At 38.1% G+C, this 18,986-nt stretch overlaps 1 protein-coding gene across 1 annotated transcript; it reads left to right on the top strand.

The window, feature by feature from the left end:
- Positions 1-15,222: 15,222 nt before the first annotated feature.
- Positions 15,223-18,694, top strand: pnmt (phenylethanolamine N-methyltransferase). The gene is made up of 3 exons (XM_028029170.1): positions 15,223-15,716; positions 15,989-16,199; positions 17,050-18,694. The coding sequence occupies exons 1-3, from the start codon at positions 15,542-15,544 to the stop codon at positions 17,486-17,488; spliced, it is 825 nt and encodes a 274-aa protein (XP_027884971.1). The 5' UTR covers positions 15,223-15,541; the 3' UTR covers positions 17,489-18,694.
- Positions 18,695-18,986: the final 292 nt, after the last annotated feature.

Raw genomic sequence — 18,986 nt, 5'->3', positions numbered from 1 at the left:
AATAATGGCCTTGTGACTGCCACATCAGCAACGCAAGCAGACAGAAAGCCTTTGCTGACACCACACATCTTTCTGCACCAATGAGGCGCCTGAGTGGACGAGGACAGGGATCAGGGACAAACCCAGGGCATACTTTATCAGAAATATTTCTGTGGACACAAAAACCTTAAGAGCTTTTATAAAGGTGTATGGTTTAAATGTAACTGCACCAGTCTGTATATCCATTTTCATAAAAAAACATGTTTTCTACTCTTCTAGTTTAGCATCACTTAGTATTTCTTCCAGACGTTTTCCGTATATTCTGAAATATGTACATTACACAATATTCTTTTACAGAGATTAAAATAACATGTTGAACTTTTTAGGATTAAAATAATGAAAATACTGCTAAGACCTTTTAGACTGCAACTGATAAGTTCAAGATCATAATTTTTTACATAAAATTTCTTAAGCCAACAAAATCTGACAAAACTAGAAACCAAACTTAATAAATCAGATTTATTAAGTAATTATTTAAATTAGCTGTTTTATTTTTGTTTGTATTTTTATCTGATTGTTGTTGTCCCACTTTGCTATGCTAATGTACACACAAATCCGACAGATGATTGCAACATTAGGTAAAGAAGTGTAGTCTTGCCATGAGTCAGATGTTTGGTGAGAAACTGGAATCTCTGGGGTGAAATTTTTGAGCACAGCTTCAGCTTTCGTAGCAACATGTTCAGCTTCCCTTTTATCTGAGAAATAAACATATATACAGCAATTTAAAATAAGAAATTATATAATGAAAATTGATAAAAAATGTGTTAATTAAAATGAAGGAGATGTAATCAATGATGTGACACATGTACATTAAGCTTTAAAGACTTGTTTCATGAATAAAGTGCAAATAAGTAAGGTTTTTTTCTTACTTTAAACTTCTGAAGTTCCACTGTAGAAATTGTGTTCCTGTTGCAGTTTTGACAAACTCTTCACCTTCTTGGACCATTTATTTCTCTCTCTATGACTGACAGTGTTGAGTGAGCAGCAGAGGGGAGCGTGTGGGTGTGGTGTGTGGGTACACACACACACACACACACACACTTTTGTGCACCTCCCCAGAAAAAAAAACGAAAATTTAAACTATTGAACTCTGTAGAATTGAGAATAATGTAAAGTGATAGAAATGTTTTCTCTTGATCAGTGTTTATATTTACATATACTCCTTTTGGATTTGAGATCCTCCTTTCTGCTTTCTTCTTTTGGTGGTGTGTCTTACATGTATTCAAACTTTTTTTTTCTGGAAAATACATCAAATCTTTGATTTTTTGCTTTCAGCCTATTGTTATAGGGAGGAGTTGCTGTCAGTAACTCCTCCCTATAACAATACGAGCTGCTGATTAACCTAAGGCAGCGTTTACGCTGCAGCCTGAAGTGACCCAACTCCGATTTTCTCCACGTAATGCGACCTGTATCTTATATTTTCATGACAGTCTGAACAACACAGGTCGGATTTCTTTCGAATGCGACCCAGGCCACTTGGATATCCGATACTTATCCGATTCAAATGTGACCGAACGACCAGGTCGAATTCATCCGATTTGAACGTCACTGATACTCGACAAACGTCACTATTCTGCATCCTGAATCGCCCAAGCGGGAAGAAAAACAACAACCACGGCAGACTATAACGAGAATCAAGTTGTTAATATCCTGGCTCCGGTTGGAAAACAACCTCAAAGTTGCAAGCTATGCTCCACCGTTAGCATCCATGTTTACTTCCGCAAACACTGAGCACCGCTTCTTCTTTATGGCGGTTGGCAAATCACTGAGCGCTCTATGTGTGACGTTACTGCGCCCTCTACTGCGCATGCGGGACACTTTCAGGTCATCTCCGGATCGCGTTTTGAAAGCCAACTCGCAAGTGGTGAGTACATCCAAACACAGGCTGAGTTTTCCTCCATCCACCGCGGCTGTTTTGTATTTTAAACGATGCTAAAAGTCGGTGATGCTTTGAAACGGGTTTCCGTGAGTGGAAAAAAGCAAAAGAACGATTCAAAGAGAAAGAAAACGGCTAAAGTCACAGAAAAGTAATGCGACTGCTCTGCTCGCTCGCGCTCAATGTGAAGTTAAAAAAGCGGAACTAGCTTTAGCTTCCAGCTAGCAGCAGCGGGAGGAAATGTCCTAATATGGCGAAGGGCCAACTGTAGAAATGAAGACGTGTGAGCCCTGCCCTGCCACGCAGCTAAAATTCAGTCATCACCGAATAAAAGTTTTGACCAGATTTGACTCTCAGAGGGGAAACAGCCTGACAGTCTGAACTTGGTAAGGAAATAAACCTGATAATTACAGAGAAAAATACAATTGATAAAAATTGAAAGAGGGAGGGAGACAGATAAAGAGAAATGAAGAAGAATAAATAAATACTGTCCATAGAGGATGGATAGAGAACATTGTCAAATTTTTCTTCCTTAGGAAAGCTCCGTTGAATAGACATACTGAAGATGTTCAAGTATTCCTTTTAATAACTACTAAGTATATTTAGGACCGCACCAGCACTTTTACATAGGACCCCCACCAGGTAGCAACTGTCATTAAGATAAACTACAGCCGCCACTAACTCCACTCATCGTTATGATACATATGATACATTTACATTAAAAATCTCTGAAACTTTTATATTAACCAATAAATTTTGGTTAGTGTTAAAAAAACACTGACTGAATTTTCCCTTTTTTTTACTATTTTCTCCTGCTATTTTCTACAAGAGCATCAAAACACATCAGTAAATCAAAAAATATGATTACATGAAGTCAGGTTTGTACAATGTAACATTCGCGCCATTGTAGATTTAAAATTAAATTTATGCCAAAAAACTCAGACATTTTGAGATCAACTTCTCAAAAAAACTTGGAATTTTCTGAGCTTGAAAAGTGCTAGAAAAACTCAGATTTGGAGATCAATCTTAGCAATATTCTAGAAATTTTTTTTCTCCAGTTTTTTTCCCCACAAGAGCATAAAAAAATATCAGTAAATTCATAAATCTGATTAAATGAAGTCAGTCTGTTATGAAATTGTAGACAGAAAAGGAAAAAAAGCAGAACTTTTTTATTTAGTCACAGAAATTTAAGATTCAAAAGATGAAAATTGTCACAATAATTCACAATAAAATTGTCAGAAAAACAAAAATATTTTTGTTTTTCTTTGTTTTTTCCAAGAGAGCACAAAAACAGTGAATTTAAAAATATTAAATGAAGTTAGTTTAGTACGACGGCATATTAGGGTCATTGTAGAAAAAAAGAATTTCAGAAATCTTAGGGGGTTTTTTGTGGAAATTCACTTTTTTCTATATCTACCATTTATTAAAAAACTCAGATTTTTGAGATTGTCAGGTATTTTCTAAAATTTACAAGAAAATTTTCTAGAGATTTTTTTTAAATTAATCTCATACATTTTCTAGAAAAATACTTGGAAATTTCAGAGTTTCTAAAGTCGAGAGTTTTTGACTTTTGAAACTCAGAAAATCTCTTTTTACGTGAATTTCCATGATCGCAATTATATTACATCGGCGATCTTAACGGTTTGTGTCCTTGTCCTCCACAGCGATGCAGGTACAAACACACCCTGCCCCCTTCTATCCACCTGGAAACTAAACGCCTCCGTCCCATCCTCCATGACGTCCTGGTCCCCCCTCCCCTACCTCTTTCAAAATGGAAGGTCCACTTAGAAAGTCAATATTGTCATTTTTGAGGGGAAATATCTGAATATATTCAATAATTACATCTTATGGAATTAAAAATATATTAGGTAAAAGGACAAGTTAGAGGAATGTGTTTATTTTGATATTCTAATATTGTAATAAATACTTAATCACCCCTCAAATTTAGTAAACTACAACTGTTTTTATTTTTATTTTTTATTATTATTATTTTTTGCTGCCGAAAGGAACTTGGCTCACAAATCTTTTGGCTCTTCTTGGTAATTTAATCTGTATTTCAGCACAGAAAGGATGTAAAAATGCTAAATAAAATGGAAAAACAAATATTTGACAAAGTTTTTATAAACTACATTGTTTAAAATGCAATTTTAAACACATATTTATTACAGTGTGTTTCATCATTACAGTGTGATGACATGGTGTTTCAGCATCTGAATAATTTATGTAACTAAATAAGCACAAGAAAATTGTAACTAAGCAAATATTTTCCACAGCAATGCCAATAAAACTATTTAATTTTCCACATAAAATAGTTTATTATGACTTGCAAAGTGATTCGTAGAGTTAAATGATTAAAATAATCTTATGATATTTTTTATAAACTATATTCTTTAAAATGTAACATACATATAAATGTTTTTATGTGACAAAAAACCTTCAAAATTTGTAACTCAGCAAATATGTTTTTACATATAGGAGACGCATCTCTGAGGTCTTTGCTGGATTTTCTTGATTATCTGATTTTGCAGCTGCTGTTTGAATGATACTGTATTTTTTAGGCTTTATATTTCTTCTCTTGTCCACCTTGTTTCAATTCAAGTCTAGTTTTTAGGAAGCTAAAAATGAGAAAATTAGAGGTGAAAAAGCACCAAAATTATGAAACTAACACTTGACACCAAAGATGATTGTTGTAAACCATAACATGCCATTCTGCTAAAGAAATAAACAGTTTACAATATAATATATGTTACTTATGTATAAATGGTATTGAATAAACGGGTGTTTTCTTGAGTATTTGAAATATTACAGTGTCAGTGTTTGAATTCAAAGGAAACCATGGCAACGTGACATCACCGTAGTGCAGCGTAGTGTAATGTCACAATGTGTGACATCACACTACCGTGTCATAGGCAGAATTTTGTGACATCAAACCTTTATTTAGGCTTGTCATCTTTATCAACCTTTGTCACAACCGCATAGCAGCTGTTCGCGACACATTCACCTGGGAGTTCCTTTCGACACTCAAAAGAAGTTCAACTTTGCTTGATACTCAACGGACACTGAGCTTGTGTGAAATCTTTACAGAATCTACTAGAAAACGGATTTATTTCTGACTGAAAGAAAGATGTCGTCAAACCAGCTTATCGTTAAGATAGATACACCCAACAATATTGTTGTGAGGGAAGTTGAGCCACAGACGACGATGTGTAGCGAGAAAAAGAAGGTGCCCTTCAAGATGTGTTTTGAAGAACATGAACATAGTTTGGATGACGATACTGGAAAGCTTTACGATTCACTGATCATTGAACCCATCCCTGCAACACAGAAGACCGTGGATGACATAGGAAAGAACGGACCACCTGAGAGGAAGAAGAAGAAGGAGGAGCCGCTACCACTGAAGGTCTGGGTGGAGCTAAGCGCTCCAATTGATGAAAATATTTCAATTGAAATCACCGAAATGCAGGACGCTTTACTGATCACAATAAAGGAAATTATCCCTAAAACACAAGATCCGGTGGCTCAAACACAGGAGGAACAATCTGCTCAGGATGTTAAGACCTCACAAGAAGATTTCCCTCCATCGGTTTCTAAGATTTCATCCACTGAAAATGCAGATGAAACACATGATAGTACTGTTCTGAAAAATCAAGACGATCTGACAGACTGCTTAGAACAGGAGGCTCATACCAGGGAAACTGTCGTCTCTACTGAACTGGTTATGGAAAATGAATCAATGTATAAAGCACCGGAGACAGACAATGAGCCAGCGGAGAAAGAGCCATTGACCTGTGAGGATATGAAAAATACACCACCGTCTCTAACTGTGTCTGAACCAGGACACATCCAGGTAGAGAAAGTTCCCGATGTCTCTCACGATCAAACCCTAGAAAATGTTGAAGAGGACAATGTCGATGATGAACAAACTGGAGAAAATGTTGAAGAGCAGAATGTCCCTGGTGTTTCACACGATCAAACCCTAGAAAATGTCCAGTTAGAGAACGTCCCTGAGGTCCCTGACGACCAAACCTCCGAAGATGAAGGCTACAAACACAACAACACTGAAATCCCCATCCCTTTGCTTCTCCCATGTCCAAAAGAGCCACAACCTTTATTTAAATTGATTGTTGACCTTCAACAATATTTACACCATCTTCTTCAAGAACTGTGGAAAACAACTGCGTCGCTACCTGAGGGAGTTGAAAGGAGAAGTTTCCTGGAAAATAGTTATGAGTGTTGTTTGAGACAGCTCCAGCTATATGAACAGATGCGACTGCTTCAAGACTCAGAAGAAGTAGAAAATTTGCCCAAGTCCCCAGAAGCTCAAACACAGACAGCAAAGTGTGAAGCCAGATCTGATGAGCATGAAATGGGACATAATACGATTACACAACGAGAGAACAAGAACAAAATGGTCTCTGTCAAAACACAGACAGAATTTCCAGAGACCTCAAAATTGAAAGCAGTCCGTCGCCAATTTGTTTCAGCAAAGAAAATCAGGCAGCAATCAAAAGCAGTCCATCCAAAGATTGTCACAAAAACCAAGATGGAGACACAGAAAACCAGGCACCAGTCAAAACCCGGACAAAATCAGGACATCACCTCTGATGAAGACAATAGCCCAGTGAAAGAGGTTTCATTTTGGAGGCGTTTTAAAAAAGCCGTCACCCCATCATTTATGCGGCAGTATAAAGATAAGAGAAAACCAGCCAACATGGACCGCTGATGTTTTATATTCAAAAGAGAGGTGAGAGTTAGCTAATCTGGGCCTCCCTAGTATTTGCTCATTTCTATTAGTTATTTTTAGTTAAATATTGCTTGGTGGAAGTTTTAGTTCCTGTATTCGTCTGTTTAAAAAAGCGAGGGCTGCACGGTGGCAGAGTTTCCCCGTGTATGCATGGGTTCCCTCCGGGTACTCCGGCTTCCCCCATTCAGTCCAACATCCACGTTCATCCATTGCAGTCTGTGTATCTGACTCTAAAAATGCAACCAGTAATTGGTTGCAATTTATTGCGATCAATAAATTGCAATAAATTGTTTTGTGACTTGTTTTAATTCATTTTTAGAGTGTAGTTGCTCATTTTTATTAGTTATTAATTAATTAAATCTTGCTTTGTTTTATTATAGTTTTTCTTAGTTATAGTAGTTTTAGTCCTTTATACTTCTGTTTATAAAAAAGCAAGGGCTGCACGGTGGCAGTATGCATGGGTTCCCACCGGGTACTCTGGCTTCCCCCATTCATTATATATACAGTATATATATATATCTATATATATATATATACTGCTCAAAAAATAAAGGGAACACTTTAAGTGTTAAACACCTGTTTAAGTGTTCCTTTTATTTTTTTGAGCAGTGTATATATAAATATATATATGCTTATATATATATACAACATACTATGGAAAAACGTGATGGCCTTTAGAGGAATTGAATACAAGACATTTCAGAGAAATTCTGACGATTTTCCACTTACAGCTAATGATGAAAACATGACATGCTGAATGAATTGTTCTCAGTGCTGAAGTTGGCTCCACTACACCACCAAACATGACAGGGATGCTTCACATAAATAAACATAACATGAACCAGTAATAATGTGAGGCAACATATATAAAAAAGCGAGGGCTGCACGGTGGCAGAGTTTCCCCGTGTATGCATGGGTTCCCTCCGGGTTCTCCGGCTTCCCCCATTCAGTCCAACATCCATTACAGTCTTTATATCTGACTCTAAAAATTGTCACCAATAAATGGCTAACACAGCAGCGGTTGATTAGCTACGTTAAACACCTGCTCTACTGATGATCTGTCAGAGTTCATATGTGGGTCGCCATTTTCATGCAACTGATCCGCAGAACGCCGCATTCCTCAGCACATCTACATGTTAAGGTTGTCAAAGTCAAGCTAGCTTAGCTAAAACCAATGACAGTTATTGTTGGTGAATGGTTTTCTTCCAGTCACAAGCCGGTTGCAAACCTGAGGCCAGCAGGTGTCAGTCAGTTATGGTAGATCTGAAATTTGGTTTGATGACGTCAATATGAGATACTACAGACTGATAGGAGGAACCAAAGAGCTCTAAAGGTAAAGGTAAGTCTTCAGAAGCTGGGATATAATTAATTTAATTTCTCATAATTACCACGGTAGAAGCCATTTGTTTGTTAAAATTTTATGAAATATATTTGTTCTATTTGATGTTTGTTGTGAATTACGTAAACTCACAAACAAACGAGGTAATTAGTCCAACGTTTAGAAACTACAGTGGCTGTAATGCGCCGCAGCAAAGGTAAACAAAGGTAAAATAACCTGAACAGGTGATCAACTCAAAACCACTCCTACCTTTTTACTCTCTCTCTCTCTTTGTAGTTTAAGCACACCTGTTACCGTGGCAACCGCCTGCGCCCCGCGAGACGAGCAAAGATTACGTTAAAAACATAACATTCAGTCCGTTACGATATCAAGTTTCCAGGCTTGATATTTATTTCTCGATTATTAATCAGCGCTTCCCTGAACACAGCGATGGTTGATTGACTAGCTGTACTTGGTGCTAACGTGGCTAACACGAGTAACAGTTTAGTCCAAAGCCTTTTCTGCTAAAATAAAATCTTTAGTGTATGTTAGATACAGACACATTGCATATTGATCTGTTTAGCTAACGTAAGACTGTGTAGCAGACAGGCTTCAAGGTGTAGAAGTTGTATCAGTTCTGCCATGCTGTACTTAGCTAACGGGAAGCTAAGTGTGTTTGTGAGACGGCAACGCACGTGACCACGTAGAATGGGCATCAGCCAATGAAAAGAGTCCCCTCTGGTAAGGTTCATTCTTCTTAGTGATGGTATTTTCGGCTCCTTTTCGAGATGCGGCTCTAATGGCTCTTCTTACTGTGGAGAGCCGGCTCTTTCGGCTCCCAAACGGCTCCCCATATATATTTTTGACATTATTAATTAATTAATAGCTTAAACCTAATTTTATAATATTTTGTTTCATTATTGACATTGTTAAGCACTTATGATGAGTAAAAATGCCGCAAAGAACAGGGATTTCTTTGTTTCAATTGAAAACTTTTCATCAAAGAGGTCAAAGGTCACATGTGGGGTACCCCAAGGTTCAATCCTAGGACCCCTTTTATTCAATATTTATATGCTCCCACTAGCTCAGGTTATAACAGGAAATAATATTAGCTACCATAACTATGCAGATGACACACAGCTCTACATTACGATGTCACCAGGTGACTCAGAGCCCATCCAATCACTGAACAGATGCTTAGAACAGATAAATGTGTGGATGTGCCAAAACTTTCTCCAGTTGAACAGAAACAAAACTGAAGTTATTATTTTTGGACCTAAAGAGGAACAATCTAGAGTCAATGCACAGCTTCAGTTATTACAACTGAAAACCAGCGATCAGGCCCGAAACCTGGGAGTAGTGATGGACTCTGACCTGAACCTCCAGAGCCACATAAAGACAGTTACAAAGTCGGCCTTCTATCACCTGAAGAACATTTCCAGGATTAAAGGACTAATGTCTCAGCCAGATCTAGAGAAGCTCATCCATGCATTCATCTTCAGTTGTATTGATTATTGCAACAGCGTCTTCACAGGTCTGTCCTACAAATCAATCAAACAGCTGCAACTGATCCAGAATGCTGCTGCTCGCGTTCTCACTAAAACCAGGAAGATAGAGCACATAACACCAGTTTTAAAGTCCCTCCACTGGCTCCCTGTAGCTCAAAGAATAGACTTTAAAATACTGTTGTTAGTTTATAAATCACTGAACGGCTCAGCACCACAATACATTAAAGATCTGCTGTTGTTGTATGAACCTTCCAGACCTCTCAGGTCTTCCGGTTCTGGTCTGCTCTGCATCCCCAGAACCAGAACCAAACGAGGAGAAGCAGCTTTCAGCATCTATGCACCACAAATTTGGAACAAACTTCCAGAAAACTGTAAAACAGCTGAAACACTGACTTCTTTTAAATCTCAACTAAAAACCCACCTGTTTAGAATTGTATTTGAAATGTAATCAATTACAAATCTATGGATGGAACTTGACTTAATGTCATGTTTTGATTATTGATTCTATATTGCATTGTGTTTCTGTGTTTGTAATGATGTAAAGCACTTTGAAATGTCTTGCTGCTGAAATGTGCTATGCAAATAAAATTTGATTGATTGATTGATAACAATGCTATAGCAATACGGATGCGTGTGATGTCCGCATGTGCCTGTGCAGGTTGTTTGTCGAGCCTGCACGATAGGAAATGCTGACTTTGCACAGTCTGCACTCTGCCCTGGAGCTCGATGTAGCATTAAAATGAGTCCAAATCTTGCTCCGTTTTCTGTCACTCATTTATTTTCACCTATTCAGTTCTCACACTGACTCCCCTTCTTTCTGTGCTTCTTGACCGCTGAGTGAGTGTCTGTACATAAACACCTGCCGACGAACGCTATACAGCTTGGCCAATTGCCTGCCGTTTCCACAAGAAAAGTGGAGATAAACTTTTTTTTTCAGTGTTTTCTGCCACATTATTAATTGAAACTATGTGTGATTGGTCAGATGTGTGGAGCACACGTTTGAGATGAGGGCAGTGGACCGACCGAGGGAAAAAAACTCTCCGCTCTAGCACTGGCAGAAGAGCAAAACGCGAAGGAGAGGGAGAAGGGGGCGGAGAGACAGCGAGGCACCGCAGGACAAAAAAAAAAACGATGTGGGGAAAAACTATCGGCTCTGGCACTTGCAGAGCACAAGCACAACGACAGGGATATACTGTAGAAAAAAACCCGGCTCCCAAATAGGATCCTAAAACGGCTCCCATTGTGGAGCCGGTTCCAATTGTTCACTTCAAAGAGCCGGCTCTTAGAGCCGGATCGTTAGCGACCGACACATCACTAATTAGCAGTTCACACCGGAGAACACATACAGGTCGCACATATTTGGAAGTGTGAAAACAAATCGGAATTGGGTCACTTCGGGCTGCAGTGTGAACGCTGCCTAACCGTTTGGAAAATATTTTTACAGATTTTTACCCTGCTTATTGGAAACGAATGACGATGTTAAACTTTTTAACACAGCCTCATTTAAAAAATGTCTCACTGAGAAAGAAATATGTAATCAGTAATTATGTTTTATTAACAAAATAAAAAAGCGCAGAAATGTATTTTAAAAAACCAAAGTAAGAGGAAAAAAATAGCAACATTTTGAAAAACAACCAGATAAAAGAAAAACAATATTTTAGGATACTATCAGAAACAGAAAGCAGAGCAACTGAATGTTGTGTGTTTATGTAACTGGGTATGAATTGGATCTGTTTGTCTCTCTAGAGATAACATTTCTTCATAATTGGTGCAATATAAATCAACTTTATTCAATTGAAATAATGTCTTTCAGACTCAATAAAGATTTGCTGGACAATGTAGCTTTTATTGGCTTGGTGAGTACAGGATAAAGTACAAGAACAAGATATTAAGTTCCCATTTATGGAGATTTTAATTTTGCCCTTTGCTTTATGATCTGAAATTTCCAGTGTTACTGCTTCTGTGCACAATACTTGCAAGATGCAAAAGGATGTTATGGTGACTTACAAAACTATTGAACTTCATCACATTTTAACTCTTTATATCTATAAACTCCAATGTATTTATAATTGGATTGTATTTGGAAGGTCAATTCAAAGCAGAAGACAATTAAAAGGTGGAATGAAAATGGTTTCCATTTCTTTTTACAAAGTAAAATCAGAAAAGTGTGTTGTGCATTAAAAGAAAGTGCAAACAATCAACTACACAAATCACTTTTTGTGTGTAATTTAAGTTCAGTATGAAAACTACTTTGCAATTGAAAAAAATAAATAAATAACTCTTGGAGGCTGCAAAATACCTGCGACTGGTGCAATGGTTTACCCAACAACTCAGCAATGCCACAATGCAATGTTTCAGATTAAAAAGTAGTAAAGTTTAAGAATGGTCCAGTCAAAGTCCAGATTTAAATTTAACAGATTCTGTATCTTCAGAACCTTCAGACCTTCTGGTGTTACTGCAGTGACATTTGTTTCCATTAAATGTTAATGCAGAAAGGCTGAATTCAAATACACAGAAACACTTTTTTAAAACTTTGTAGAAAAACTGTAAAACTTCATTTCCCCACTCCCCCATTATGTTCTACATTGTGTTGTTCTATCAGAAAAAATGAAGTCTGCAAAAGTACTTTTTCACTGAATCTCAAGTTTGTTTAGATGACTTAAATCTTTAGTCTCAAAGTTTTCACCTCCTTTCACACTTCTAGCTTGCCGTAATTTTTTAAAACAACTTTTTCTCTCAAAAGTGCACTTCTGCTCGCTGAAATAAACTTTAAAACAAAGTCAGAACCTCAGGCCCGTCATCCTGATTGGTTCTTTTAGAAACTGGCCACCTTTTATTTCCTCTGTGTGGCGATGAAGAAGTCAAATTGATCAAAGTTTCGTGTGTACCTGCACCATCCTGCTGCGGCTACATGAAAAGTAACCTGGAGCAGAGTTGACTGACACAGCCGAACCCCCCACCCACCTCCTGCCCCTGGGACCACAGATAACTAAATTGGCTCCACTGGCTCTGGTTAAATGTGTGTTATTCCATTATATGAGCCCTGCTCCTTTTTTCTGCTCCCTGCTTTTACCCTTTATCTGTTCTTCTGTGATCCTCTTTGCTCTTTTATCTCTTCATCTGACTCATGGGAAGGAACTGCCCTGCACCTTTCTCCTGCCTCTTTCTAATCTACTAACTACATTTGTTTATGAAGGTCCGCGTCCGTGTGACTGCGCACGCAGCCACGTCGTGTGCTTTTGCACAAAGTTTGCCAGCAGGTTTGTCCATTTTGATTCTGATTGGTTGGTAATTGTTTTGTTTTTAATATCTCTTCATGCCTCCTTTAGAATGAGATTATTCATGTACAGTACAGACCAAAAGTTTGGACACACCTTCTAATTCAGTGGGTTTTCTTTATTTTCATGACTATTTATAAGGCAAGAAATCCCACTTATTAACCTGACAGGGCACACCTATGAAGAGAAAACCATTTCAGGTGACGACCTCTTGAAGCTCATCAAGAAAATGCAGAGTGTGTGCAAAGCAGTAATCACAGCAAAAGGTTGCTACTTTGAAGAAACTAGAATATAAGGGGTATTTTCAGTTGTTTTACACTTTTTTGTTTAGTGCATATTTCCACATGTGTTATTCATAGTTTTGATGCCTTCAGTGTGAATCTACAATGTCAATAGTCATGAAAATAAAGGAAACTCATTGAATTAAAAGGTGTGTCCAAACTTTTGGTCTGTACTGTATGTGCTCATATATTCATCGTTACTTGTTCTCTGATCCCCCTGAATACAATCAGTCTTAAGACTGAATCTGATAAAACAGAAATGTATCACACCTGCTTAAGAAGAATATTCATAATATAAAGATGAATACATTTGCAGTGGAGTGATGAAATATTAATTTTCTGAGTCTGTATACTTAAATTTGCTCCATGCACCTGCATTAAAAAAAATAAAGCTTGTGATTTAATAAGAGTTGTAAGTTAGTGTTCAATAAGAGGGCAACTTACGGATCAATGCTCACTTTGATCATTATGCTTGACAGTTCATCATGTTCAGATATGAACCCTCATTTGACAGCTCGAAACATACTTCCTGTTGTGAAATATTTAAATTTTTGTCTTGTCTCACATTAAAACTGGACCAAGATTCAGTTTAGTGCTGAACCCAAGGCGTGATTTATTGAAAAAAAAAACTTGAACTTATCAAGCAGGTGGTATGTCAGGAAGAGAGCAAGTCAACAAGGTAAAACCAGACAGGCAACAGGAACAGGAAAGAGTTACTGAGCGTGGAGCAGCAGTGGGCAGGGAGACAGAAAAACACAGGAGGAAATAATTTCTTTAACATAAAGAAATTAAAAATTAATGCAAGTACAAGCAAGTAGAGCAAAATAAGTGCTCAAGAAACACAGAGCTAAATAACAAAATGCAGGAATAACTCAAAACATAAACACCAGATCACTGAGAAAAAAATGTCTCCAGGAGCATTGGCCATCTAAAGGTGCCAGACTAGAAGCAGGGGCTTTTTTCTCGGCCAAGGTTAGTAAAGAGCGCTTTGCTGTGGACAGTATTCCATCAGAAGACGACCAAACTGGTTTGGGAATAAGCACATCAGGAATCTGAATACGTGAGTTATTTAATCACTCCACTCTCCAAAAAACAATGGTTCAAGACCACCCTTAAAGATTTAAAGCAAATGTTTCAACACAACATGTTAATACAAAAGTCAGAAATGATTGAGTAGTTTTAAAGTTAAGTATGAAACAAATATAATAAATCTTAGATAGCTTGAGCCACCAGTGCATCTGTTCTACAGAATTTGAGCGTTTCTCAACTGTCTCAACGTTTTTTCCTAAAGTAACTATGAAGGTGGGAACAAGCCTGTAATAAAGCTGCCACAGGGGGGCAGAACTAACACCCCCATTCTCAGCCCAGATAAGGTAAAACTGACCAGTTACCCTGTTAATAACTGAAAAAGATCAGAGCAACCATACTGTTCCTGGTGAGAAATACCATTTGTGTGTGGAAAAGTTCTGTCCAAGCCAAACATCAAGGGGAAGAGCTGGCATTCACAGAGTAAAAAGGTAGAAATTGTGTTTTTGTTTAGAAGTATAGATGTAAAGATTGAGGAACTTGTCATTCTTGAGCAATGTTTTGGTCTTTTGTGGTTTAATAATTTAGTTTGATGTATTGTTACGTTAATGACATTCAAATGTATTTCTCTTAAACATATAACCTCTGTTGAGCAGGACACAGAAAACAGAGGGTATGAAATAATTGTCTTACCCTAAATGAAAACAAGATGGAATATTATTGAATTTTGAAATGATGTTGCTTTTTTATGTTAATCTGAGACCTTTGGCCTTCAAGTCCTCGTCAAACTGCTTGGTTAGCTGATGAGACCAGATTTTCCCCCTCAGTCTGCTAGAATTGGAGAACATTTGCAAGGCAGAGTGTGTTAATATTGTCAAGTCAAGATGTGGCATGTTGATAGACAAAGAAGAAATCAAATCAAAACATCTTCCAGAAATTTACCTGTATAGATCATGGCTTGAAAATGCATGTGCAATTAAGTTTTAACTTTTTTCTGTGATTTAAAAAATATATATTTCATTAACATATGCACACTGTTTGGTGTTGAGAAATGCATTTCCATCCAGGATAACTTACTCTTTATTCTACATATTGTACCTGAATATCAATTATAATGTCTCACTGAGAAAGAAATTAATAATTTGTCTTATAAAGGTACCTCCTAGACTGCAGGAAAGGCCCTGAAGGGCCATAAGAGTAGTGCATTAATGGGTGTTGTGTTGGAGGAAAGCCCCTGATCTGATGGTATCAATGCTGCAGGGCAGAAAACAGAGCAAGTGAACAAATGCTATCAGGCGGCATGGGCCAAAAAGAAAACAAACAGGATCGCTATCTCTGCAAGAGTGGCCCGAAGCACATACGCACACATAATAGCACAGATACACCGACACACACAGGTATAAAAGTCAACTTTCAAGCGGCAGCGGCACACCTGAACACGGACCAACTGTAAAGACAGAGGTGAGGAAACATGATGGAGGAAAAGGGAAAAGAGAACGGCATAGCAGCTATGGCAGCCTGCTACCAGAAATTTGATCCTGCAGCATATTTGCAGTACAACTACACTCCACCACGCGCTGATTTTGCAAGAAAAGACAGCATCGTGCCTTGGAAACTGGCCTGTTTACACAGAGCTTTCACTGAAGGTAATCTGTTTGTTATAAAGTAATTTCCATAGTACGGATGTGCTACCATCTCACTATAATCTGTAACTTTTGTGTACTCTCAAAAGTTTTAATGCAGTGTCTTTGTATTTCTTTGTCCGAATAGAAACACTCAAGTTAACCTGTTGTTACGGTTTGATCAGAACTTACCTAAAATCATATCTGACGTGTTTAAGAAATGTTGAACTTTCGTGCTACTCTATGGCGTCTCTGCTGCAACTTTACTTCTTTTTTCTTCTCCCTCTTCCTCCCAGGGGACGTGAGCGGTGAGCTCCTGGTGGACATCGGATCAGGTCCCACTTTTTATCAGGTGATGAGTGGCTGTGAAGTTTTCAACAAACTGATCCTGACAGATTTCTTGGAGATCAACCGACGGGAGCTGCGGCGCTGGCTTCAGGATGAGGGAGGATGCAGCCTGGACTGGACTCCCTACTTGGAGCATGTCTGCAAGCTGGAGGGCCAACGGTATGAAAGTGTCTTGATAAAAAGAAATGATTTGCATATCTTGACAGCCTACTACCTCAAATTTAAATGCAACACACCAACACAAAGTAGTGCATTGTAAGGAACTGAAGGGAAAAATGATTGTCAAACTCAGACAGTGTGCTATTTATATGTATATAAAGCATATTAATGTGTAAGAATTATCCAATCAAAGTCCATTACAATTGAGAATGTGTTGAGACTAATAAACTCGCTCACAGATGTTCACCATCCTTTTGGACTGAGCTTTGTGAAATTTACAAATAACCCTGGCCAACAGTTTTGGGCGTTAGATGTGCCAAGATGGTAGGGACTATCCCAAAACACTCATTTTGGGCCTGAATACAAAATACAAAACTACAAAAGCTCTTTGGAAACTATGGATATTTTTTCCTTCCACTTCAAAATGATGCACTACTTTGAGTTGAACTATAAAATAGTAAAATACCATGAATTTGTGGTTAAAATTTGGCTAAATACGACTGAACAAAAGCGTCCTCACAGCGTGATGCTACCAGTAGAGGGGAATTTTGTGCACAGGGTAACGTTTAGCTCTAGTATTGTGCTACTTTGTGTTATCTAACACAGATAGGGGTGCTAAAAACCTGAATAAAACTTATGAATTAACTTCTAAGTAGGGTCAAGTTTTACAAGATCCTGCTAATGATCCAATAATTTGTCTTAAGTAAACAAGGAGTCAAGGAGTTTGGGTCTCTCCTCTAACACATATAATCACGATAAAACACATTCAAGGCGTATGAATACTTATACGACACTCTATTTGCTGCCTGATTGCATGTAAGTTGATGATTGTTATGCGCTGTTTTACCAGGTCCTCAGCTTGGCCTGAGAAAGCTACCCGGCTGCGTCAAGTCGTGTTGGACATCCTTCCGGTTGACGTGCACTCTTCCCAGCCTGTGGCTCCGGACTCGCTTCCGTCAACCGGGGCCGACTGCCTGGTGTCCTGCTTCTGCCTGGAGAGCGTCAGCCCCGACCTCCCCGCCTTCACCAGGGCGCTGGGTCACATCGGGAAGCTGCTCCGTCCCGGGGGCCACCTTATGCTGATCGGAGCCCTGGGAGAGAGTTATTATTTCGGTGGTCCAGGGGTGAGGATCCCTGTGGTCCCCCTGAATGAAGCCCAGGTCTGTGAGAGTTTGAAGGAAACCGGTTATACCCTGATCAGGCTTGAAGTCTACACTCTGCCTCAGGATATGCGGGTCGGAGTCGATGATGTGACTGGGGTGTTTTTCGCCAAGGCGAAGAAGGATTGAGGTCACTGGCATGGATGTGGCTTTGCTGTTTATTAGTCAAATATAAGTTGAGCAGTCAAATAAATTCACACTTGTTTTTTCTTTGAATGAGAAGTTAGTTTAAATGTAACTGGAGAAAGAAAAAATCCTCAAAAGTAAAAATGTTTTCTAAGTTTCTCGGGCTTTAGCTGTGAGGAACGCAGTTAAAGACTGACCCCTGCTGGTGAAATACGGCTACTACAGCTGACGCAGAAATCTCTAGTAGTCAAAACATTTTGTCATTTGTAAAAGTTAGAGTTTTATCTATCTATTCTGTGTTATATCCTTATAGAAAAAACAATGTCTGTCTTGTTCGCTTATATAAATATGATCCATATATTGAGAACGCATAACATGATGTCAAAAGCCTAGACAATATATAATTCAGAGCAAAAATGTAAAAAAAAAAAAAAAGAAAAGGTATGTTTTACTCTTCTGTGTGGTGAAATTTATCTGCATTTCTGGTGTGTAATGTTGTGCAATTGGATAAATTAAGCACTAGATGTCACTTAACGGCTATTTATACCTGAAAATCAAACTCAATCAATGAAGACTACTTGATTATGCTTCCTGGTTTTTTTCACTCCTGTTCCACCTGTAGACTCACAGTGAGTACATAACAATCCTGAAGTGCTGGAATACAGACAGAAAGTAACTGGATTTCTTGTTTTGCTTCACCTCTTATTCAAAAGGCTTCTTCAGATTATCATAATGGGTTTGGATTTCCAGGCTTACATGTTGTTTTGGGAACATAATAAGTTCCTGACCCACTGCATCCTGAGTTCCCTGGTCCAGAAAAACGTGAGGTGTTGCACATGTTTCAAAAGGTCAGTAGTCGTAGAACCACCTGAGAAAGAGTTAAGACTGCAGCATGACATACCGAGATAAAATCTTTACTCCACTATAGATTTCTTCTGGTTTGCCAAACTTAAGTATTTTAGATAAGGGGTTTTGAACTCATTGTTATTTTGGGCCATATCAAAAATCTGAATGTTCTTAAAGGGCCAGTTGTACCAGAATGTATTCTTTCAATTCAACTGTTAAAATATCAATAAACAGCTTTATGTTTCAGCATCCAATAAGTGTGAACATCTTTTTACCCTGATCATTCCATCCAGGATTTTGCTTCTTTTTTTTTTGTGGGTTTTTTAACAACCAAAATCACAGATTTTGTGCCGCTAATTTATAAATATTTGTAAAGAATTTTTATATTTGTGCCAATGTGTGATGCTAAATGCATCTTTTTATCATATCGGTCACGGACTATAATTTTACATCAAGTAAGACTGACGCAGCTAATTTTGAGGAAAAAATTGCAGTAAAAATCTGAGAAAATGTGGGAATTTGTATATTTTGTGGGAATTTTGCACATTTGTTGAAAAACTGGAGGGACTTATTCATGTAATTTGGAGTCTATAGGGCCACATAAAAAGCTACGGCGGGCCACATTTGGCCCGCGGGCCTTGAGTTTGACACATGT

Source organism: Xiphophorus couchianus, chromosome 10, assembly GCF_001444195.1.
Source record: "Xiphophorus couchianus chromosome 10, X_couchianus-1.0, whole genome shotgun sequence".
Taxonomy (NCBI): Eukaryota; Metazoa; Chordata; class Actinopteri; order Cyprinodontiformes; family Poeciliidae; genus Xiphophorus; species Xiphophorus couchianus.
Note: the sequence above shows the minus strand (reverse complement) of the source record. Positions and strands in the feature narration are given on the sequence as shown.

Bases quoted from the DNA above. Each gene is read 5' to 3' on its own strand.
- pnmt (XM_028029170.1), top strand. From the start codon at position 15,542: ATGATGGAGGAAAAGGGAAAAGAGAACGGCATAGCAGCTATGGCAGCC. The intron at 15,717-15,988 runs GTAATCTGTTTG...TCTTCCTCCCAG, and splicing joins ACACAGAGCTTTCACTGAAG to GGGACGTGAGCGGTGAGCTC. The intron at 16,200-17,049 runs GTATGAAAGTGT...CTGTTTTACCAG, and splicing joins TGCAAGCTGGAGGGCCAACG to GTCCTCAGCTTGGCCTGAGA.